The 24,326-nt window shown below is 43.1% G+C and overlaps 1 protein-coding gene across 2 annotated transcripts in view; it reads left to right on the plus strand.

The window, feature by feature from the left end:
• Positions 1-24,326, plus strand: part of dclk2a (doublecortin-like kinase 2a) — a 670,049-nt gene that overhangs the window by 379,653 nt on the left and 266,070 nt on the right. For both annotated transcript variants that reach the window (XM_041199370.1, XM_041199378.1), the window contains 3 exons: positions 2,169-2,315; positions 17,747-17,880; positions 24,205-24,282. In XM_041199370.1, the coding sequence (XP_041055304.1) occupies positions 2,169-2,315; positions 17,747-17,880; positions 24,205-24,282 (359 nt within the window). The remainder of the gene's footprint in view (positions 1-2,168; positions 2,316-17,746; positions 17,881-24,204; positions 24,283-24,326) is intronic.

Here is a 24,326-nt window from a genome sequence, read left to right on the forward strand (position 1 = left end):
GCAGATGAAATGAGAGGGGTAAAATTGGAAAATGTCATGCAGGTGGAGATAGGCAGTCTTAGTAATGGCATGAATAAGTGGTCGGAAGCTAATCTCAGGGTCACATGTGATACCAAAGTTACAAACAGGCTGGCTTAATCTCAGACTGTTGTGAGGGAGAGGAATGGAGTTGGGAGTTAGGAAATGGAGTTTGGAACTGGGTCTGAAAACAATACCTTCAGTATTTCCAGTATTTAATTGGAGGAAAATTCTTCTCATCCCATTCTGGATGTTGGATAAGCAGTCTGATTTTAGCAACAGTGGGGGAATTGAGAGAAGGTAGTGATGAGGTAGAGCTGGGTGTCATCAGCGTACATGTGATGTCGTGATGTCCTCTACCTCCGCTCTAGCCGCCAAGGGGCAGCAATATTACCACTCCGGCTTTGTAGGCAATGGCAGCAGTGATCAGTGCCAATGCCTCATAGAAGAGGTTGGCCATCCAATGCAGATAGAGGATGAATGATCTCATCTGTGCCACCAGGGTAAGGCAACCATCTCATCGCTCTAAACTCATACACTAAAGTCCGTCCCACATTCACTGGCATCTCACTCACTGCCAACTGAAGGGACACCTCCACTCACTCTTTCACACACACCCTCACATCTCCACCTGGACTCATCTCCTTGGGAGATTGCCTCCTCAGGTCTCACCATCTTGAGGCCACTTGCATAGATCAACATGTGCCCCCACACACACCCTGGGATATCCGCTTCCCCAGTACAGCACTCGCCCTGCAGCAGCTTCCCTTGCCTGAGGCCGCTTTTCTCCCTTGCCCAAGCAAGCCATTGAGAAGCCAGCCCTGCCTTATGGCTGGTCTGGTAGGTAGAAACCGGCCTCAGAGCCCCCCTAAAAGTGATGTGTTGCTGTCTGCGAAGCCTGGCACTGATGACTGTGAAGCAAGGTAGGCAAACAAACTTCGAAGTCCCGAGCAAAGTGCAGCTCGCCAGGTGCAGCATGCCGCTTGTGTACAGTTGCGAAACACATTGGCGTGTTTTCCCACCAATGTGGGTGGACGATCCAGCATGGGGGGATGATTCTGGCAGGCTGGCCTTATAATGATATACAGATGCGTCCCAATGAGGTTCCCGATGGCTGATAGCAGGAAGCGCAGCCCGCCATTGACGGGCAGAGCGGACAATTGCAAACTGGTTTCACGATGTCGTGAAACTGATTTTCGACCTTCTCGCCATATTGTCCGCTCACGCCGCCTAACACGCCCAACGCCAGCAGGCATGGAAAATTCCTCTCATTGTTTGGTCTCTGCTGTCAATTTCACAAAGTTTGTTTACACAAGTTAAGTGGTTTTGTTGGTTTGTGGTTTGTGGGGCTTTAAGGGGCCTGGATGATTGGCACTTTTATTAGCTAGTAGTACAGACTTTTTTTTCAAACACGGGAGAAGGTTTTCAATGAATGACTTTTTTTAAAGTGTTCTTATGCATACCACTATACACTATGGAGTTCATTGGTCATAGAAATTGTATAATGGCTCAATGGGCATGGAGATGCCATAGGCAGCATGAGGGGCCATGGGGATGAGTGGAAGGGTGGAGCTTGGCATAGGCAGCATGAAGCTTCATAGGGGTGGATGGGGGGCATAACCTGACATGGGGGCGTGAGGGGGACCTTTTGAACTTATCTTTTAAAAGGTCCCCTCATACAGACAATGGTTCACGGCACCTCTGAGCCATGAGCCACGACTCTTTAAAAACCTGGCCCGACTCCATGAAATCTGTGGAAGAAAAGGAGGTGCTTATCTCTGCAGTGGAGCTGGTCAGGTCAGGACTGCCAGATGCAGGTTTTTGCTAGGAATCAGCCCGCACTCTTTAATGGCACTCCTGGAAGTCAGAAAGCCCGGGAATGGGGTCGGGAATCCTGGAATCGGGACCCACCTGCCATTTTTAAAAGGCTCCAGAGTCAATCTGACTTGGTGAAAATCCAGGCCAGCATTTCTGGTTCCCAGTCTAAATTTTGACTCTCTCTATACATTCTTACTGAAGTTACAGTGGAAGTGCACCACAAGCACATTGGATTTTCAACCCCAAAGTTTCTTTTATGCTTTTCCCTGCTGTAGTACATGGCTTGTGCATGTCTTGTCAATTTGTTAATGTCCCTTTCACTTTCCTGGCAGGGCGGAGACCTGTTTGATGCCATTACATCATCGACTAAGTACACCGAGCGGGATGCCAGTGCAATGGTGTACAACCTGGTTTCTGCACTCAAATATCTGCACAGCCTCAACATTGTGCACAGGGACATCAAGCCAGAGAACTTGTTGGTATGTTATTAGCTCTGGAGGGAATATCCAGCAGATAATTTTACTCCTGCAGGGTACAAGTGTCTAATGAGTAGCAAAATGTCTGTGCTCACTTTAACTGTAATAGAGGCAGTGTGCAAAGTATGGCCGATATATATATTAATAATGATTGTGACATGTAACCAAAAAGTGTGGGAAACCCAAAACCAATTTTTCTTAACAAAACTATCCTGTGTATGTTGTATGACTCTGATTTGCATTTTGCAAGGTGCCTTTTACCTGAAGCAGGCAGGTGCCCCAAGATTGCGGCTATGGTAGGTGACCTGATACCATTTTCAGGTCACTATTGCCCCAGTTACACTAGGCAACCATAGATAAATTTCTTCTCAGTTTATCCACACACTGCAGTTCTGTCTGTATCTGACCAGAGTGATTCAGTCATCGTATGTCTATCATATGACAGTGAAGTGCTTTGGGACATCTGTAGGACATGAAATACATCGTGAAAATACAATTCTTTCTTTCTTACCTGTTTATGCATTGTTGTACATTTGTAAGTATTAAAATCCATGCACTATACCTCAACCCAAAAACTTAATGGATCCAGAAGCCCTTGAAGACAGTCAGTCATAGTTCTGCTCCCGAGTACTTGCCCCCGAGCTTTGTCTCTTCAGCAAATATAATAATTGGATTTTCAGAAGGCTTTGATAAAGGCCCTCACAGGAAGTTGGTGAGCAAAATTAAAGCACATGGGATAGGAGGTAATATACTGGCATGGATTAAGGATTGGCTAATAGGCAGAAAGCAGAGAGTAGGAATAATGGATCATTCTTGCCTTGGCAGGCTGTGACAAGTGGGGTACTGCAAGGATCAGTACTTGGGCCCCAGCAGTTCACAATATATCTCAATGATTTGGATGTGGGACCAAATGTAATATTTCCAAGTTTGCGGATGACACAAAACTAAGTGGGAATGTGTGTTGTGAGGAAGCTGCAAAGCAGCTTGAAGAGGATTTGGACAGATTTCGTGAGTGGCAAGAACATGGCAGATGGAATATAATGTGGAAAAATGTGAGGTTATCCAATTTGGTAGGAGAAAGAGATGTGAGAGTATTTCTTAAATGGTAAGAGATCATCAAGTTTAGAGGTACAAAAGGACCTGGGTGTCCTCGTCAGTAGGTCACTGAAATCTAACCTGTAGGTGCAGCAAGCAATTAGGAAAGCTAATGGTATATTAGCCATTATCGCAAAAGAATTTGAGTACAAAACTAACGAAGTCTTGCTTCAATTGTATAGAACCTTGGTTAGACCGCACTTGGAGTACTGCATGCAGTTTTGCCCCCCTTACCTTTGGAAGGATATTATTGCCATAGAGGGAGTGCATTGAAGGCCCACCAGACTTGTTCCCAGGATGGCAGGACTGTCCTATGAAGAGAGATGGGAGAAATTGGTCCTGTATTCTCTAGAGTTTTGAAGAATGAGAGCTGATCTCATTGAAACCCACAAAATACTTAAAGGGATAGACAGGGTAGATGCAGGTTAGATGTTTCCCCTGGCTGGGGAGCCTAAAGCCAGAGTCACAATTCGGATCGAGATGAGGAGAAATGTTTTTACACAGAGTGTTGTGAACCTTTGGAATTCTCTACCCCAGAGGGCTGTGAGTATGTTTAAAGCAGAGATTGGCAGATTTCTAAATACCAATGACACAAAGGGATATGGGGATAGAGTGAGGGAAAAGGTATTGAAGTGGATGATCAGCCATGATCGTGTTGAATGACAGAGCAGGCTCGATGGTCTGAATGGCCTACTCCAAGTTCTATGTTCTTATATTCCTATGTTTCTAATAGTATAACAAGCACTCGGTTCTATTCAGGAATATTACAAACAGCAGGGGTCTCAGAGATGGAGCAGGATTTTAGGGCCCACCAAGGTTGGCAATAGAGGTGGACAGGTCCTGACATTACTGGCGGGCACGCTGGTTTCCCAACCCTATTCCCGAGGTGGCTTCAAGTCCAACAGGCCTGGCTGCCTCCATGAGGCAGGCAGCCATTTCGACTGGTTAAAGACCTTGTTAAAGGTAACCAACTAGGATTTTCCAAGCAGGCCTACAGGCCTTCCTACCTGCCTGGTGGGTGCAGCCAAAGGATGCGCTGTAGAGTGATTCCCCTACCGCCAGCAAAACCCCCCCCCCCACCCCGCCAAACTGTATTGCCTGGCTACTTCTCCCTTTATCTAAATGCCCTTGATCACCTTCTTGAACTGATGCAATCTGTGTGGTGTAGGTACACCCACAGTGCTGTTAGGAAGAGAGTTCCAGGATTTTGACCCAGCGACAGTGAAGGAACAGTGATATAGTTCCAAGTCAGGATGGTGATTGGCTTGGAGGGGAACTTGCAGGTGGTGGTGTTCCCATGCATCTGTTGCACATGTCCTTCTAGGTGATGGTGGTCACGGGTTTGGAAGGTGCTGTCGAAGGAGTCTTGGTGAGCGTCTGCATTGCATCTTGTCGATGGTAGACATTGCTGCCATTGTGTGTTGGTGGTGGAGGGAGTGAATGTTTAAAGTGGCGGATGGAGCGCTAATCAAGCGGGCTGCATTGTCCTGGATGCTGCTGAGTTTGAGTGTTGTTGGAGCTGCACTTATCCAGGCAAGAGCCAAATATTCCATCACACTCCTGACTTGTATCTTGTAGATGGTGGACAGGCTTTGGGGAGTCAGAAGGTGAGTTACTTGCCGAAGCATTCCCAGCCTCTACCTGCTCTTGTAGCCACAGTATTTATATGACTGGTCCAGTTCAGTTTCTGGTCAATGGTAACCCCCTGGGATGTTGATAGTGGGGGATTCAGTAATTGAATGTCAAGGGGCGATGGTTAGATTCTCTCTTGCTGAAGATGCTCAGTGCCTGGCACTTATATTGTGTGAATGTTGTCATTTATTGCCAAGGGAATGGAATATAAAAGTAGGGACGTTTCGCTACAGTTGCATAGGGCATTGGTGAGGCCACATCTAGAGTACCGTGTACAGTTTTGGTCACCTTACTTAAGAAAGGGTATAATTGCATTAGAAGCACTATAGAGAAGATTCATTCAACTGATTCCTGGGATGTAGCGGTTATCATTTGAGGAAAGGTTGGTCAGGTTAGGCCTGTATCCGTTGGAGTTTGGAAGAATGAGAGGTGATGTCATTGAACTGAATAAGATCCTGAAGAGATTTGGTGGTGTGGATGCTAAGAGGATGTTTTCCCTTGTGGGAGAGACTAGAACTAGGGGAAACAGTTTGAAAATAAGAGGTCTCCTATTTAAGACAGAAATAAGAAGAAATTTTCTCTCGGAGGGTCGTTAGTCTGTAGAATTCTCTTCCCCAGAGAGCAGTGAAGGCAGGGCCAATGAGTATGTTTGAAGCTGAGTTAGATAGATTCATGGTTGACAAGGGAGTCAAAGGATATAGAGGGTACAGGAAAGTAGAGTTAAGGTCATGAGAGGCCGAGTGGCCTATGCCTGTTCCTAATTCATATGTTCCTATGTATTTTCTCTCAAAGCAGCTTCAAATTCCTGGATTTCTCTTGACACCAAGAACATTTTTGAACTGGCTATATCACAAGATCCGGCTTCTGCTCTTTTGACATATTTTAAATAACTTTGATCAATTTACAGCCCTTCCCCCACCACTGTTGTCACAGACTCCGATCTCCTGTCGTACCTGTGACTGGCCACTGGTTGTACTGGTTATTAGCTTCAGCATGTTCCTGGCCAGAAACTCACTCACCTGGGTTGAAGTACAAATCTCCGCTGCTACTGGATTTAATGGTGTCCATCCAACTTTGCCATCACCTTCCTGATCCTGCAAATGTTTATGTACATCTCTTGCATCCTCATTCCCACAAAAGTACCTCCAACAGTGCGTCTTATGATACTTTACCCTCAAATAGTAACCTGGACTAACTCGTTTCACCTGTCTCTGAACTCCAACAACAATTCATTAATGCTCCAAGCTGACTTCACCTTGCCAACGCTATTGTTATCACATCACAGGACATCTGACTTTAATTCTGGACTCCTTCCTATTATCTCCTATCTATTTCCTATTTCCCATCCACCACCATGTTTTTATGTATCCTAATTTTTATGTAACCAGTCCTATGTAACTTGAGGTTTCCCTATCTATTCATGTGCACTATTTGGCTGTCATTCAGGATTCGAGCCCATCATTTCTGTTTCCACCTTTTTTATTTCCTTTCTCTTGACCCCTCCTAGACCCCTTTCTTCATTGTCATACCTCCTTTCACTTCTGTCCTAGTGCTTTCCAAAATCCCTACCCTCCAACCTCCTCGACCTCCCTGCTCTCTTGCTGTAGTTCCACACTTGACTGCCTCTTAGGTAAGCCTACAGCTTCCCTAAGTGTCTCTCTTGGCATTCTCCAAAGAGCCATTCAAGGCATGAGGCACTGGCTTATTACGAGCAGCAACCTGACTTGCCCAATTTGACTGCCTCGCTGACCTTCCTACTCAGTGCACCCACACCTAATCTCCTTTCTGTCCATCTCACCCCTCCGGCTGCTGACCTTGTGGACTCCTCCAGCAGATCAGCTCTCGATCACCCCTCTACGCATCTCCCTCCAGAATGTCTGTTCACTTGTGAACAAGGCCCTTGCCATCCATGAACTTATTGACATCATGGCCTTAACAGAAACTTAGCTGAGGGACAATGACACCTTTCCCCTTAACAATATCTCTCCGCATGGCTATATCTTCCACCACGTGCCCCATGAAAACTGTCATAATGATAGGATGGCACGTCACCAGATCACACCTTGGCCTTACCACACACTACTCTCACATATTGTTCTCCTCTGAGCACCTTGCCTTGTTCCACCCCTCACCTCTCACTCAAAATAATTGTTCTCTCCAAGCACTGTAAAATTTTGTCTGGAAGATATTTTCATTGCTTTCCTCCCTAAGCACGAGTGAAGAGGCAGTTGGGAGATTTAAAACAGCATGAATGGAGAGGCAGTCAGGAGTGTGAAAACAGCATGAGTGGAGAGACAGCCGGGAAATTGAAAACAACGCGAGTCATAAAACACATACCTGTGTAATTAAGAAATGGATAATTTTAGTTGTATTTGTGGGTGGTACGAGCTTTTAATAAGCACTGTAAATTGTAGTATACATAGGAATTATTCTAAATTAATTAAGAAAATATGTAAAATAATTTAGTAAATAAATACTGTAGTAAGCGCTTTATATAAAGTTTAGGGTTTGTCAGTGCAGCTCAGCCATGTGGAATGTGCAACCTGTGGGATGTGGGAAGTCATACAGGCACAAAATGCCCTCGATGACGACACCTGCAGGAATGACCACCAGCTGCAGAAATTTGATCTCCAAGTTGCAGAGCTCAAGTGGCCGCTGGAGTAACTGAGGTACATCTACAAGGCTGAGGATTACATCGAGAACACATTTAGAGAGGTGGTCAAATTGCAGCTGAGAAGTACACAGAGAGAGTGTCGGAATGGGTGACCACTAGAGTATCTAAGAGAAACAGGCAGGCTGTGCAGGAATCCCCTGAGGCTATTTCGCTGTCTAATCACTTTTTCATTTTGGATACTGGTGAGTGAGATGGTTCCTCAGAGGACTGTAGCAAGAGCCAAGTTCCTGGCACCACTGGTGGCTTAGCTGCACAGGAGGGGAGGAGAAAGAGTAGAAATGCTATAGTAGTAGGGGATTCCATAGTGAGGGGAGAAGACAGGTGTTTCTATGGCTGTAGGTGTGACTTCAGGATGGTATGTTTCCTCTCTGGTGTCAGGATCAAGGAGATCAAGGCTGGAGGACATTCTTTTGGTGGAGAATGAGCAATCAGAGGTCGTGGGCCACATTGGGACCAATGACATAGGTAGGAAAAGGGATGAGGTCCTAAAAGCAGATTTTAGGGAGTTAGGAAGGGAATTAAAAAGCAAGGCCTCAAGAGCAGTAATCTCAGGATTACTCCCAGTGCCACTTGCCAGTGAGCATAAGAATAGGAAGAATGAACAGTTCAACACATGGCTAGGGGAATGGAGTAGGAGGGAGTGGTTTAGACTTCTGAGACATTGGGATCGATTCTGGGGCAGGCGGGACCTGTACAAGAAGGACAGGTTACACCTTAACAGGCCTGGGACTAATGTCCTTGCAGGGATGTTTGCCAGTACTGTTGGGAGGGTTTAAACTAGATTGGCAGGGGGATGGGAACCTGAGGGGAAATTCAGAGTGGAGAGGAGAAAAACTGACAGTGGGAAGTAGAGGAGTATCAACTGATAACGAGGATATATCAGAGTTTTTTTTAATTCGTTCACGGGATGTGGGCTTCACTGGCTGGGCCAGCATTTATTGCCCATCCCTAGTTGCCCTTGAGAAGGTGGTGGTAAGCTGCTTTCTTGAACCGCTGCAGCCTATGTGTAGGTGCACCTACGGTGCTGTTAGGAAGGGAGTTCCAGGATTTTGACCCAGCGACAGTGAAGGAATGGCGATATATTTCCAAGTCAGGATGGTGAGTGACTTGGAGGGGGAGTTCCAGGTGGTGGTGTTCCCATCTATCTGCTGCCCTTGTCCTTCTAGGTGATAGTGCCTGTTGGGTGGCATCAAGGTAGATAGAATACTTGGAGAGTTTGATGGAATTAGAGTAAGCATTAGTAAGTCATTAGATGGGGTCAGAGTAAGAGGGTAAGTAAAAAAGCCTAAATCAGGGCTAATGTGCATGTATGTGAATGCACAGAGTGTGGTTAATAAGATTAGTGAACTACAGGCACAGGTTGACAAATGGGGTTTTGATATTATTGCTGTAACAGAGACCTGGCTCAAAGAAGGGAAGGACTGGACGTTAAATATTCCTGGGTACAAGATGTTTAGAAGAGACAGGAAAGGAAGAAAAGTTGGGGGGCAGGGAGTGGCAGTATTGATTAAAGATGGCATTACAGTATTGAAGAGAGAGGATGTTCCAGAGGGGTCAAGGACGGAATCTCTCTGGCTAGAGGCAAGGAATGAAAAAGGTGCAATAACATTGATTGGTGTAGTATATAGGCCACCAACTAGTGGAAGGGATACAGAGAAACTAATTTGCAAAGAAATTACAGAGAGGTGCAAGAATTATAGAGTAATATTAATGGGGGACTTCAATTATCCAAATATAGACTGGGATAGGAATAGTACAAAGGAACAAGAGAGGCGAGAGTTCCTGAATATATTCAAGATAATTTTCTGCAGCAGTATGTTTCCAGTCCAACAAGAGGACATACATGCACTTCAGGACCTGGTTCTGGGGAATGAATTTGCCCAAGTGGATCAGCTATCATTTGGAGAGCCTCCAGGAGACCATTGTATCATAAGGTTTAGGTTGGTCATGGAAAAGGACAGGGCACAATACAGAGCAGGGATAATTAATTGGGGGAAAGCCAACTTCAATGGGATGAGAATGCAACTGAGTCAAGTGAGTTGGAACCAAATGTTGGCAGAAAGGACACTGTGGATCAGATTGTGCCAACAGCACAGGGTTTATGGTACTGGGCTTGTAACCCCAAGATCAAGAGTTCAAATCTCACAATGGCAAACTATGAAACAATGTAACTTCATCTGAATAGGAACAGATGGAAACATGTTTGTACTTGAAAGAGTTACCCTAATTTTGTTTTTAATTTCCTCCCTGTCCTTTCTCTATTTTTCTCAGCTTTCTACTGTATTGAGCTATTGGGCATCTGACATGAGCTGTCTTTTTTTTGCCTTATCCTACCCTCTGTGCTCTTTCACATCCAGGCGGAGGGTCTGGATTTTACAGTCTGGGGTAGAGAAGGAACAAATATGGTGCTTGCTGTTTGGAGGCACTCTGACTCCCAGTGGCACATGCGAGCACAACAGCTAAGGTACTTGTACCGTGCTGAACCTTTGTTCCAATGCCAGAAATAGTATTGCTTGAACCCCAGGAATGGATTTGTTTTCACTGATGGAATTATAGATTGTGATCCCAAAACACCCGCAGAGGTCCCAGAATCCCATTCAATTTGACTTTTTTCAATCACTATAAACTACTGATAACGCTTGCCATTGATTTTCTGCCCAGCCACTGTACGTTTATATGGATGAGGTAGCTGCAGAGATCTAAGATAATTCTAGAAAATAATTGCAGGCTTTCTTTGGCAGCAGCTAAGCTTTGAGATATTTTGACATTAACAGTGTCCCAGCTGTATACTGTCGAGAGTCTTGCTAACATGACCATCCTAATATCTTTCATTTTAACAAAGTAGACAGCTGTGTCCATGATTTCTATCACAGAGTTCCATACTTCATATTCATCTATCAGTATTCACATTGGTTCCTGCTTTAGTTAATTGCAAACTGCATTCCCCATTGATTTTAATGTTTTAACGGAGCACACACAGTACAATCATCCAACACTGAGAAATGCATTTTTCAATGTATTTTCTTATATTCTCCTTTAAAGTAATCCTTTATGTTTTGAGGGAAATATTTCCAAATCGTGACTCCATTAGGTTGTAATTGAAAAGGTTAGTGATCAGAGAATATAATTTCCACAGGCGTTCCCCTGATCTCGCCCTGCAGCTTCAGTGGAAGATAGACGGAAGCCCTCTCAGAAGCAGCGGTAATGGCTATTTACGCCATTCTGTGGAATTTCTGCTGGTCTCCTGCCAAAGTTACAGGGTCTAGGTTAACAGAAAGGGTAATTGCAGAACTGTGACATCTGCTGCCGGGCACCTTCCTTCCTTCAGGGTTTATGCAAGAAACTGCTGTTTCTCTCTCAAACAACTAGAGCAACATAGTGTCATCAGGGCAAGTCAACATAAGTTTGTATGGAAGTACATAATAAACCTATTCAAATTTTGAGGAGTCATTGGAGCTTTTGAATTAAAGAGCTCCCATGGAGATTCTTTACCTTAATTTCAGCAAGATCTTTGCTATGATGGTGTGTCAAAGAATATTCCAAAGGGAGAAAAGCACAACTTAAGGTCAGTTATTGAAGAACGTTAGAAACTGATGATGTTAAAGAAGACAGAGGGTGATTATGCAGGGAATTACCCCAGAATGGTGGTTTCAGCGTGTTCCAAAGATTAGTGCTGCAAGCTTTGCTGTTCTTGTTGTTTACCAGTGATGTGGAAGTGCAAAGAGAAACAAAACCAGCAAATTTGGTGGTGGTGGCGAGGTGAGGGGAGGTGCAAGGGGGGTGCAGTGAGACGTCATGGATGTAATAATGAAGAATATGTTGATCAGGTGCAGAGGAACCTAGATAGTTTAGGGAGTGAAGCTAAGAAATTGTAGTATAAAGGGCCTGGCAAATATGAGGTTGACGTAGGACTGAGTACAGTGCTGCCCACACAGTGATGTAAGAGAACACATGACCCACACCTAGGGGTCAGTCTGGTGTTGGACAGAGCTGTGTGCACCAGCAAACCTTAAACCCTTTACTGTATATATGTATATAGTTCTTGTAGTTAATAAATACAAACAGCTAACCTACTTAAAACAACGAAGTCTTCATTAAGACCGACCAAATGGTATCCAATACCTTACAACAGAAATGGCAAATGGATTTCAATGTAGACAAGTGCATAGTTTTATATTCATGAAAGGACTAGGCTAAATAACGTTTGGCTACAGGATACAGCACAGGAAAAGACTGAAGGTGTCACATTTTGAGATTTTTGCCTATTGGCTTGAAACTGATTTTGAAATACTTTTATGTATTATATCATGATGTTGGCTAAGTTTAAATTTGGGCCAAAAGGGATTAACACCCAGAAAGTTCTCAGCTACCTGACATACTAGGCTGGATTTTCATCATGGTAGCAGGAATCGGGAGCTGGAAATTTTTCCAACATTGTAATCTCAATTTCATCCCAGCCAGCAGGACTTTCATACCACTGGAAATAGTTGGAGATGGGAATGTGGTAACACTTCTGGATCTGCGGTCTGGCTGCCATTTTTTTCCCCCCATCCAGTCCTAAATCAGGACTGCAAAATCCGACCCACCCTCTTGAAACTGTTTCTTGCAAATTGTTATTAATACAGTAAAGGGGTGATGTCATTAGCACATTCCAGAGAAATTTATACATATAATGTAGAACTGATTTCATTCATTAAGCACAGCGGGAGGCCTCCCTTGGAAAGGAATTGCCATATTTCTCACAACAGGTAAAGGAGTTCCTTATTTGAGGTGATAGCTTTGAGAAACAATTTGGCAAACTAGCTGGGCAGAGAAGAGGTTAAGCTTTTGGTTTTCTCTCTGCAATGGGTCTTTACTTCTGGAAAAATGTAAAGGCAGAGAGGCTTCAGTTTCTAAGAAAGTGCCAGACAGTTAGCGAAACTGATTTATAAAAAGCGATAGACCCATATCCAGGGAAAAGTTTGAATAATTTCTCATTTTTGATGTTATGAGAAACAATAGGAAATTGCTATTCTGTTAGTTAATGTTTCATGCTTAACAAACCAATTTTCTGGTGTACAATTCGCTTTGCCTCACTAGTGCTTATCAACCCTCCTCTAAAAATAGGAAACATGTTTGCTGTGGCACATGCGACCATGATATTCAACACACACAAGGGTTGGATTTTACAGCCCAGTTTTGGCAGATGGGCAGGCCTGTATAATTGGGCACCATGCCATAGGTGCCATTCTGGGTGCCTACCGAAATTTTACAGCAGTGGAGGAGACTTCGAGAGGCCTTCCGGTCTGTGAGTCAATTGAGGCGCTTAAGTGGCCAATTAATGGCCATTTAATGGGCCTCCACCCACCGCCTCTGGGATTTTACCTGCAGTGGAAGAGGCCTACACAAAGTGTACAACCTGATAGCTTTCAGTGATTGGGCTGGGACCAGTTGGTGGGTCAGGGGATGGGGGGATTACCTCCTTTATGGAGGCCACCTCCTCAAGGTCTTCCCACACCCATATCCCCCCTTCTGTGCTGCCCTGCCAGCCTGGTTGCCTACCTCCCCTCGTTTTCCCCCAGTCTTTCCAGGCCTGCCGGCCTTGCCGTTACTAACTTCAAAGTCCCAACTCCAACGCAGCATACCTTCTTCGGAACTGGCTACAATCCCACAGTGGTCACCCCTCCCGGTAGCGCTGCTGGGATCAGAGAGCTGTTGGCCATTTGATGGGGGCAGGTGCCTAGTCTCAAGTCAGTTAACGACCCCACAGCCATTAAATGGCTGCACTGTGAGCCAGCGAAGCAGAGGAGAGCTCACCCTTGACTTTCAGGCTGGGGGCAGGAACCCTTCCCCCCCACCAAATCTAGCACAACGGATTTTACTTAACAGTATTTGGGTCTTGCTATCCTTTAACTAGAAATTGAGAAGCAAAGATATACTTCCGATGATAGGGTACAAAGAGCCCAATTACAGGAATAATTGGCGACACTGAAAGGATACCTGTAGCAGATCTGAGGTTTGCTGTGGGAGACAGCAATAGGAGACAGATTTTTGATCTGCAAGGGAGTCAAGGTTTACAGAGGTCAGGCAGGAAAGTGGAGTGAGGCCACAGTCAGATCAACCATGATCTTTTTGAATGCTGGAGCAAGTTTGAGGGGCTGAATGGTCTACACCTGCTCCTATTTCTTATGTTCTTACAAGAAACTGCTTATCATGATCTGGAGAACAACAGTGTCAACAAGGAAGAATGGAATGAAGCTCAGATAAGGGAACATGATTCTACAGATTAGATAAAACTACTTCATACAAAGGACCATTAGGGTTTGGAATAAACAGCCTAGGGAGGTGATTGAGGGTGATTATATCAATCATTTTCAAAGGAAATTCAACAGAAAATTGGTATGAAAATCACTTAAGGAATATTGGTAATTAATTGTATTCTGAAACTGACCAAATGGACTGAAATGCATTTTCCCAGTTCTGTACATTCTTATTTTTATATTTCAATTTAGGCTAGTGCTACATTTTTTGATAAAGTGCTTCAAGTTGTCAAGAACTTTAGAATAAAATGTTCTCCAGGTGGCCAGATCTCTGTTCAGGCCACATCCTTCTAATGCATGACAAAATTCCTGATCTTATCTTTCTTATCAGGCTTGAGCCCAGGTTCTTTTCTGATTATATTTTTTATTGGTTTTAGAAGAAGAACACAAGTCACAATTTTATCAAGACAGTTGTATTGGAATACTCGCTGTCCAAAGATGCTACCAGATTGCATGTTCAGTTTTATCTTTACAACATTAGGAGTGAATGCTGCTGCTCAGAGAAAGAAGAGGGGAAATGCTATCAAAAATATATGTGGGCTAGGAAGATAGTGTAATTTTATATTTTCCTGTCACTGGCAGAGCTACGATCAGACATGGGGACAAGACTGCTTGAAATCGCTGATGTGCCAGAATAGGAGTGTGCATTATGACAGGCAACAAGCCCATCCGGAAACTCACTGAGAATTATTGTGTGTGTTCACCAACAAAACAAATTAAACCAACAACAAAGAAACATTTGTTCCTTGAGCTACCCGCCCACCTCTATCACCAACTACGGGAAGTATCACACCATTGTGTCCTTTATGGTTCTTTTAAGTACTGACAAAACTGTAACCCAGAGACGTGAGCTTTTCACAAGTTAATGAATTACCATTTTTCCAGACAATCTGTCAAAGGCCTTTAAGTGAAGCCAAAAAAATGTAAAATAATAATTAAGCTAACATCCTTTGAAGTTGTTTCGCTCACCATTAAGTATGCCAGATGAGGTATGAGAGCAAGAACAGCTGGGGTGCCATCAGATGAAATAAAACCCAGCTTGTCAGCAGCATTACTAACCATTTTGAGATTACAAATATTATAAACTCATTTTTGAGTATATGGTAGGAGAACTATCCTGTCAGCACCATTTGTTAAATGGCCATATCTGCTTGTCATGTTTTTCTCAATACCTTCAGAGCTTAAAGTTCCTGTCGGGTTTGATGTGAAATCAGTGGTAATCACCAGTCACCCTCCTTTCTACATAAGTGCACTGAGTGCAAGGCTTTAACTATTGTGATTATACAAGTAAAAATTAAGGAAATGCTGAAAGATTTGACATTGAACAGCCATTCAGCTGCTGCACAGCTGGATACAAAAATCATCGGCTGTCCCTCGATTCGAGGATGACGTTTACTCAGGGCTGCGAGTTTCTGCCAAGGGTCTTCATGTGACTGAACAGGCCGATCCCCAACCACAGATCTTTGGGCACATGGGGCAGGGTGTTCCAGGAAGTAGTGGGATCCAGAGTGCAGAATTTTTTTCCATTTCTTCCCTTCTCTGCCACTGCTGTGCCTCATCATTAAAACGTTTTGACTCAAAGTATGATGCAACTTGATGAACAAGTTGTCGCCATTCTGTTCGCTTGGTAGCAAGCTCCCCCAGTCATTAAGGTCAATGCTGCCCCACACTTCAAGGAGAGCGCTCAGAATTTCTTAGAAGTATTTTCTTTCTCCTCCCTGGAACATTGGCCACTTGAGAGTCGAGAAAATGGGACCTGGCAGGGAAGACGGTTTTCAGCCATCTGGACGCAATGTCCAATCCATCAAAATTAATTTTGCAGGAATTTTGCCCGAATTCTTGTGGAGCTGGCTTCAAGAAGGACACGAGTGTTTGTTTGACCATCCTCCCATTAAATCCAAAGGATGCGGCGAAGGCATTGTTGGTAGAATTTCGATTCACAAAAATATTTTGCAAACAATCACACTCAGGAAGCAATACTCCAGTGGAAAGCCAGACTTACTTGCTGCTTTTTAAAAAAAATTCATGGGATGTGAGTGTCGCTGGCAACACTGGCATTTATTGCCCATCCCTGATTGTCCTTGAGAAGGTGGTGTTGAACCGCTGCAGTCCATGTGGTGTAGATATACCCAGGGTGCTGTTTTGGAGGGAATTCCAAGATTTTGACCCGGCAACAGTGACGGGAAAGCTATATAGTTCCAAGTCAGGATGGTGTGTGGCTTGGAAGGGTAATTGCAGGTGGTGGTGTTCCCATGTGTCTGCTGTCCTTATATGTGAGGTGGTAGAGGTCATGGTTTGGAAGGTGTTGTCAGAGGAGCATTGGTGAGGTGCAGCAGTGCATCGTGTAGGTGGTACACACTGTTGCCACTGTGTGTCAGTGGTGGACGAAGTGAATGTTTAAGGTGATGGATGGGGTAATCAATCAAGCTGGCTGCTTTGTCCAGGATGGTGTCGAGTTTCTTGAGTGTTGTTGAAGCTGCACTCGTCCAGGCGAATGGAAATCACACTCCTGACTTATGCCTTGGACAAGCTTCAGGGAGTCACAGGGTGAGTTAGTCGCCGCAGGATTCCCAACCTCTGACCTTGTAGCCACAGTATTTATATGGCTGGTTCAGTTCAGTTTCTGGTTAATGGTAACCTCCAGGATGTTGTTAGATTTTGTGGCTGATAACTACATTGTATTTAAAAATTATAAGGGTGGCATATAGTCTTGGCTCTATTTTATGAAGCATTCCTGGTAGGAATTTCATTTTGTCTTTCTGCTGCACACTACTAATAGATCCTCAGCAAGAGCAGGCCTAAGGCTGTGAATTCTCCAGTGAGTAACTTACCTCTTGATTTCCCAAAGCCTGCTCACCATCAAGTCAGGAATGTGATGGAGTACTCTCCACTTTCCTGGATGAGTGCGGCTCCCATCAACAATCAAGAAGCTCGACACCACACCAAGTTTGTGGATCTTTGGTTTTTCTGCATGTGACAAGACAGTAGAGTAAAAAAATGAGAAATATACATTTTAAATATTTCTAATGTTCTAGTTAGTTGCCATTGTGACCAAATACAGCGGACATGTAGGTAAGATATGAACTCCTGAGGTAAGAAATGTTGCCACTGTGTGTCAGTGATGGAGGGAGTGAATGTCTAAGGTGATGGGTGGACTACCTGAAAAACTTACTGTATTCACTGTACTGTAAAAACTTCTATTTCTGAAAAGTCTGTTTGGTAATTCAGTCTGGTATGAACATATTTCGGATCACTCAGAACGATGTGGGCACGCAGTAGAAATTCAATATTTCAGCAGATCTGTTGTTCACCATTGGCATTCTGTTCTTCTAAATTGTATACTAAGTTACTCTCTGAGTCATAGGAAGTAACAGTGCTTGCCTCTAGGAGCTGATTTTTGTCTTCAATGTGAAGAAAGCCTCTGGTGAGAAGTTGAAATGTAACAATTTCCTCTGTTCTTTTTGTCATCATTTGACAAAAAAGGCAGCTTTATTTTGCACATTCCGAATGAATTTGAGTACTGCATCAGAATTAGCTGACATTAAGCTCCACATTGGACTTTAATATAGCCAAGAGAAAAGAATTGTACAATCATTGTGTTTGAAAATATTTTGGGAAAAATATTGAAAGGCTATAATAATTAAATCTTTCAACTAAAACAAAATTCACCTAGTAATGTCACATTTGCCTAATTGTACGCTTTACTATTCAGCACTTTTTTTCTTCTCCAATAGGTGTGTGAATATGTAGATGGCACCAAGTCCTTGAAACTGGGTGACTTTGGTCTGGCGACTGTGGTGGATGGGCCACTGTATACAGTGTGTGGCACACCAACATATGTCGCTCCAGAGATCATCGCAGAAAGTGGGTAAGTAGTGACCTGATACCTTTGAATATTGGGTCAGATTATGATGGAGTGTATGCTCTTTTAGTTAGACTTGATTGTGCACACTGAAAATTTTTGCCCACATTTTTGCTGGAAGCGTGAGCTGATAATGGTGCAGCGAAGGCAACGAGGCATCTGGGACCTTGGTGAATAACGGGACCAACGATGAAGGCTTTAGAAATAAATAGAAGGAAGATTGAGAAGGTAGGTAAATTAGAGTGAGTGAATTCACCGTCAAATCAGATACAGAAAGAGAAATAACGAGAGGGAAAGAACAAATGGATTCAATGAAAGAAATAGAGAAAGGGAAAGACTTTTTTTTCAAATTTACATTTTTAAAATCTCCTAAAACAATTCACAGTGTGAAGGAATGATAATCCACACTTATAATTGTTCACTTTCTGGTTGGAGAGATTGATTGATAATCATTATGATGGTGTTGCGCCGTTAGTTACTAGACTTAACTTTTTGTGATAAGGTTAATAGGCAAATAAAATGCAAATGCAGAGTTCATAAAAATCATAGAGCGGTTACTGGTAGCAGTTTAAGATTAACCCACAACCTTGGTGTCACATTTGATCCCAAGAAGAGCTTCCAACTTCATATTCATGCCATCACTAAGACCACCTATTTTGAGCTCTGTAACATTGCCAAACTTCACCCATGTCTCAGATCAACTGCTGCTTGACACCCTCATCAATGTCTTCATTATCTCTAAGTTCGACAGTCTAATATAATCCTGGCTGATCTCCCACATTCTACTCTCCATAAATTTGAGGTCATCCAAAATTCTGCTGCCAATGCCTTAACTTGCAGCAAGTCCTGTTCCCTTGTCACCCATGTGCACATTGACCTGCATCCCAGTCATGCAATGTAATGCAGTACATCATCCATGGATGAATAAGGATTTTAAGGATAGTATCAAATTGAAAGAAACACTGCACAAATCTGCAAAGATTGGTGTAGGTCAGAAGATTGGTCAAATGTTGAGAACCAATGAAGAATGACCAAAAAAAAGTAAAGAGGGAGAAAAAAGGGTATGAAAGAAAGCTAGCTAGTAATATAAAAACACATAGTAAGAGTTTCTTCAATTATTTAAATAGGAAAAGAGTAACTAAAGCTGGTGTTGGTCCTCAAGAGAGTGAGTCTGAGGAATTGACCATGGAAAACAAAGACATGGCAGAGGCATCGAACAGGTATTTTGTGCCTGTCTTCATGAAAGAAGACTTAGAAAACTTCCCAAAGATAATTGAAAATCAAGAGATGAACGGGAGGGAAGAAATTTAAACAATCACCATCACGAGGGAAAAGATGCTGGGTAAATTATTAGACCCACAGGCTGATAAGTCCCCAGTACCAGATGGCCTGCGTCCTAGGGCCTTACAGGAAGTATGGTTATGTGCATTGGTTATATATTTCCGAAATTCCTCAGATTCTGGAAGGGTCCCAGTAGATTGGAAAGTAACTAATCTAACACCTTTGTTCAAGAAAGAAGGAGGCGAAAGCAGGAAACTACAGGCCAGTTAGCCTAACATCTGTTATAGGCAAATTGCTTGAATCCATCATTAAGGAGGTTATAGCAGGATACTTAGAAAATCATAATGTGATCAGGCAGAGTGAACATGGATTTGTGAAAGGGAAATTATGTTTAACTAATTTTGTAGAGTTCTTTGAGGAAGTAATAAGCAAGGTGGATAAAGGGGAACCTGTAGATTTGGTGTACTTGGATTTCCAAGAGGCATTTGATAAGGTGCCACATCAAAGGTTACTACACAAGATGTAGGAGGTAACATATTAGCATGGAAAATGATTGTTTAGCTAACAGGAAGCCGAGAGTAGGGATAAATATGTCTTTTTCAGGTTGGCAAGTTGTAACAAGTGGAGTGTCACAGAGACCAGTGCTGGGGCCTCAACTATTTACAATTTACATCAATGATTTGGATGAAGAGACCATATGTATGGTAGCTAACTTTGTCGATGACATAAGATAGTTAGGAGAGTAAGTTGTCAAGAGGAGGTAGAGACTGCAAAGGGATATAGATAGGTTAAATGAGTGGGCAAAAATTTGGAAGACGAGTATAAAATGGGAAAATGTGAATTTGTTCATTTTTCCAGGAAGAATAAAAGCAGTATACTATTTAAATGGAAAGAAATTGCAGAACTCAGTGCTGCAGAGGGGTCTGAGTGTTCTAGTACATGAATCACAAAAAGTTAGTATGCAGGTACAGCAAGTGATTAGGAAGGCAAATGGAATGTTGGCGTTTATTGCAAGGGGAATGGAATATAAAAGTAGGGAAGTTTTACTGCAGCTGTATAGAGCCTTGGTGACACCACATCTGGAATACTCTGTACAATTTTGGTCTCCTTATTTGAAAAAAGATATGGGTTCACTTGACTCATTCCTGGGATGAGGGACTTATCTTATGAAGAAAAGTTGAACAGGTTGGGCCTATACTGTTGGAGTTTCAAAGAATGAGAGATGATCTTACTGAAACATATAAGATGCTATTTTCCTGTGATTCAAAGTAAAGAAGCAACCAGGGGATTTGATAGGGTAGATACCATGAGGATGTTTCCACTTGTGGGAGCGGATAGAACCAGGGGACACAGTTTAAGAATAAGAGATTTACCATTAAGCTGGAGATGAGGGGAAATATTTTCTTTCAAAGGGTCATTAGTATGTGGAATTCTCTTCCCCAGAAAGCAGTGGAGGCTGGGTCATTGAGTTTATTTAAGGCAGAGATAGTCATATTTTTGATAGACAAGGGAGTCAAGGGTTATGGGGGACAGATGGTAAAGTGGAGTTGAGACACTACCAGATCAGCTATGATCTTATTGAATGGTGGTGCAAAAGCGAAGGGCAGAATGGCCTACTCCTGCTCCTAAGTCCTATGTCCTATGTCTTGACTTTAAAATTCTCACCTTTGTTTTCAAATTCCTCCATGGCCTTACCGCTCCCAATCTCTAATCTCCTCCAACCCACAGAAATATGCAGTCTTCTATTTCTGGCCACATGTGCTATCCCAATTATAATTGCCCCACCATTTGTAGTCATGCCTTCAGTTGCCAATGCACCAAGCACTGGAATTCCCTCCCTACATCTCGCTACCTCGCTTTTCTCCTTTAAGATACTTAAAACCTACTCTTTGACCAACCCTTTGGTCATCTGACCTAATTTTGCAGAACCAAGTGGGCGGCTTAGCCAGGAGTAGAAGAAAGCGTATCACCTGCTTCCACCCAGACCCATTGTCCCGCAGGAATTTAACATCAGTTGGAGCATAATTGCCCGGTGATGAGACTTCTGCCCCATCTGGGGAGGAAACTCTGCCTCTGAGAGGTGCCACCCAATCAATGGCCAGCAGCTCTCTGGTCCCAGGAGCGTCACTAGGGAGTGGTAGCTATTGTTGGGGCTGCAACAGGTGCAAATGTGGATCACTGCTGGAATTGCATGGAAAGGTAAATAGGAAAGGGTAGCATCAGTGCTAGGCTGGCAGGCTGGCATGAGGAGAATCAGGGGCTGAGTTGGAAAGGGAAGAGGAGGAGGGGAAGTACCAGGGAGGTGGTTATCAAAGCATAAGAGTGGGGCTTCCGATAACAGGGGGCCCAGAAAACAGGCACCCCCCTCTTCCCACCACATGCCTAAGTAGTGTTAACTGCCAGGTTTTCCACCCGTCACCGGCCTTAGCCTGTCACTCATGAAATAGTGGCAGAGATAGGTATTACTGGCCTTTAAGTGGCCAGTGATTGGCCAATTTAGGGCTCCAGTTGGCAGAATGGTGGGGCCTGATGCCTCCTCCTGCCACTTGTAAAATGATGTCAGGGGCAGGGACAAAACTAGGTATGCACCAGGAAAGATGCCCATGGCATTTTACGGGACCCCCGCCTGCAAACCCACCCACAAGTGAGTGTAAAATTCTGTCCAACATCTTCTTAACCAGTTCAATATCCTACTTTGTTTTTTAATGCTCCTGTGAAACGCCTTGGGATGTTCCATTATGTTAAAGTTGCTATATAAATATAAGCTGTTGTTTTTGTTGTTGTTGGAGATGAAGGAACAGATACTATTTTATTAAGTTAACAATAAAGAAATAATTTTCTGTAAGGAAAAGACTGTTTTCATCTAGATAGCTGATATGTTCTTTTGGAAACTAGGACAAGGCCTCCAGGAGTGTGTCAATAGTTGCAAGAGTGTCCCTGGAATTGTGTTGATATTTTTTCATAGGTCACCTACGTAGAATAGTTCAACATCCAATGTAATAGTTTGGTGAGAAAGCTAGTAAATCCATTTTAAGCTAATTGCAATGGATCATTGTAAAAACTTCACCTCTCTACATGATGACTATTCATTGGACCCATTATTACCTAAATGGAGGAAGCTGTCCTCATCAATTATTTCTTCTCACTAGTCCACTGTTGCAGACCATTATGTTTTGCTGAAAGGCAAATACCGGGAGGAAGAAGCAGCTATTTTTTTCCAGGTAGACTTTTTTCATGTGAACAGGAAGCTTGTTTAATGTACAGCCATTTCTTTATCTCTTATTTGAAGGGAAAAAAACAAAATAAGTTTTTAGGCACTCTTACATTGACACCTGCTTAGTTTTGATCACAGGCCCATGCATCAGTTCCCCACATTTACTAAACATGCGAACATATGAATTAGGAACAGGAGCAGGAGTAGGCCACTCGGCCCATCGAGCCTCCTCTGTTATTCAATAAGATCATGGCTGATCTGATTGTAACCTCAACCCCACATTCCTGCCTACCCCCGATAACCTTTCACCCCCTTGTTAATCAAGAATCTGTCTAGCTCTGCCTTAAAAAGATTCAAAGACTTTGCTTCCACTGCCTTTTCAGGAAGAGAGTTCCAAAGACTCACAACCCTCTGAGAGAAAACATTTCTCCTCATCTGTCTTAAATGAGCGATCCCTTATTTTTAAACAATGGCCCATAGTGCTAGATTCTCCCACAAGAGGAAACATTCTCTCCACATTCCCTGTCAAGACCCCTCAAGATCTTAAATGTTTCGATTAAGTTGCCTTTTACTCTTCTAAATTTCAGTGGACACAAGCCTAACCTGTCCAGCCTTTCCTCATAAGATAACCCACCCATTCCTAGTATTAGTCTCGTAAACCTTCTCTGAACTGCTTCTAACACATTTACATCTTTCTTTAAATAAGGAGATCAGTACTGTACACAACTCCAGATGTGGTTTCACCAGTGCCCCTGTACAACTGAATCATAACCTCCCTAGTTTTGTAATCAATTCCCCTCACAATGGATGATAACATTCTATTAGCTTTCCTAATTACCTGCTGTGCCTGCACACTAACCTTTTGTGATTCATGCACTAGAACACCCAGATCCCTCTGAATCTCAGAGCTCTTCAATCTCCCACCATTTAGATAATAAGCTTCTTTTTAATTCTTCCTACCAAAATGAATGATTTCACCTTTGCCCACATTATACTCCATGTGCCAGACCTTTGCCCACTTACTTTGCTCTGTCAATTTTTAGCCTCCTTACATCTTCTTCAGAAGTTACTTTCCTACCTATCTTTTTGTTGTCAGAAAATTTAGCCACTATTCCTTTGGTCCCTTCATCCAAGTCATTTATATAAATTGTAAAAATTTGAGGCCCCAGCACTGATTCCTTTGGCACACCACTCGTCACATCCTGTCAACCAGAAAAAGACCCATTTACATCAACTCTCTGCTTCCTGTTAGCTAGCCAATGTTCTATCCATGCTAATACGTTACCCCCTACATTATGAACTTTTATTTTTTGCAATAACCTTTGCAGTGGCACCTTATAAAATGTCTTCTGTAAATCTAATTCCTTAGCCAAAATGCTCAATCAGATAAACATGGGATGCTATTTTCCTGTGATTCAAAGTAAAGAAGCAACCAGTATTGATAGCCATTCATCCTGTTTCACTGGACTTTCCACCAATCTCCCACCGAAGTATCATTGGTGTTTTCAAGATTAATGCAGGGAATTGACAAAGCTTATCCAGGCAAATATGCTGCTATGATGAAGTCCATGTACCAAATACCATGGGACACAATTTAAATATTAGGAAGTCAAGAACCAGAAAACAAGTCAGGAATAATTTACCAAGGAAGTCCATTAATGCAGCCAGTATATTTGAACTTAAAAAGGAATTGGATGCATTTCTGGGGAGAGAAGGGATAAAATGAAATGGAAGGGAAAAGGGTATCTGGAGTTGATCTGTGGACAAGGAATGATTGTGTTGGATGTAATTGTTTTTTCCTGTTCTTTAACATTATGCTCTTACTATTCTTACAGGTATGGCTTAAAGGTCGACATTTGGGCAGCAGGCGTCATTACGTACATCCTCCTCTGTGGCTTCCCCCCATTCCGCAGGTAAAGTGCTTCAGACTTCTCACAGAAAAGAATGAGACTCTCAA

This window comes from Carcharodon carcharias, chromosome 1 (assembly GCF_017639515.1).
Source record: "Carcharodon carcharias isolate sCarCar2 chromosome 1, sCarCar2.pri, whole genome shotgun sequence".
In the NCBI taxonomy this organism is placed as follows: Eukaryota; Metazoa; Chordata; class Chondrichthyes; order Lamniformes; family Lamnidae; genus Carcharodon; species Carcharodon carcharias.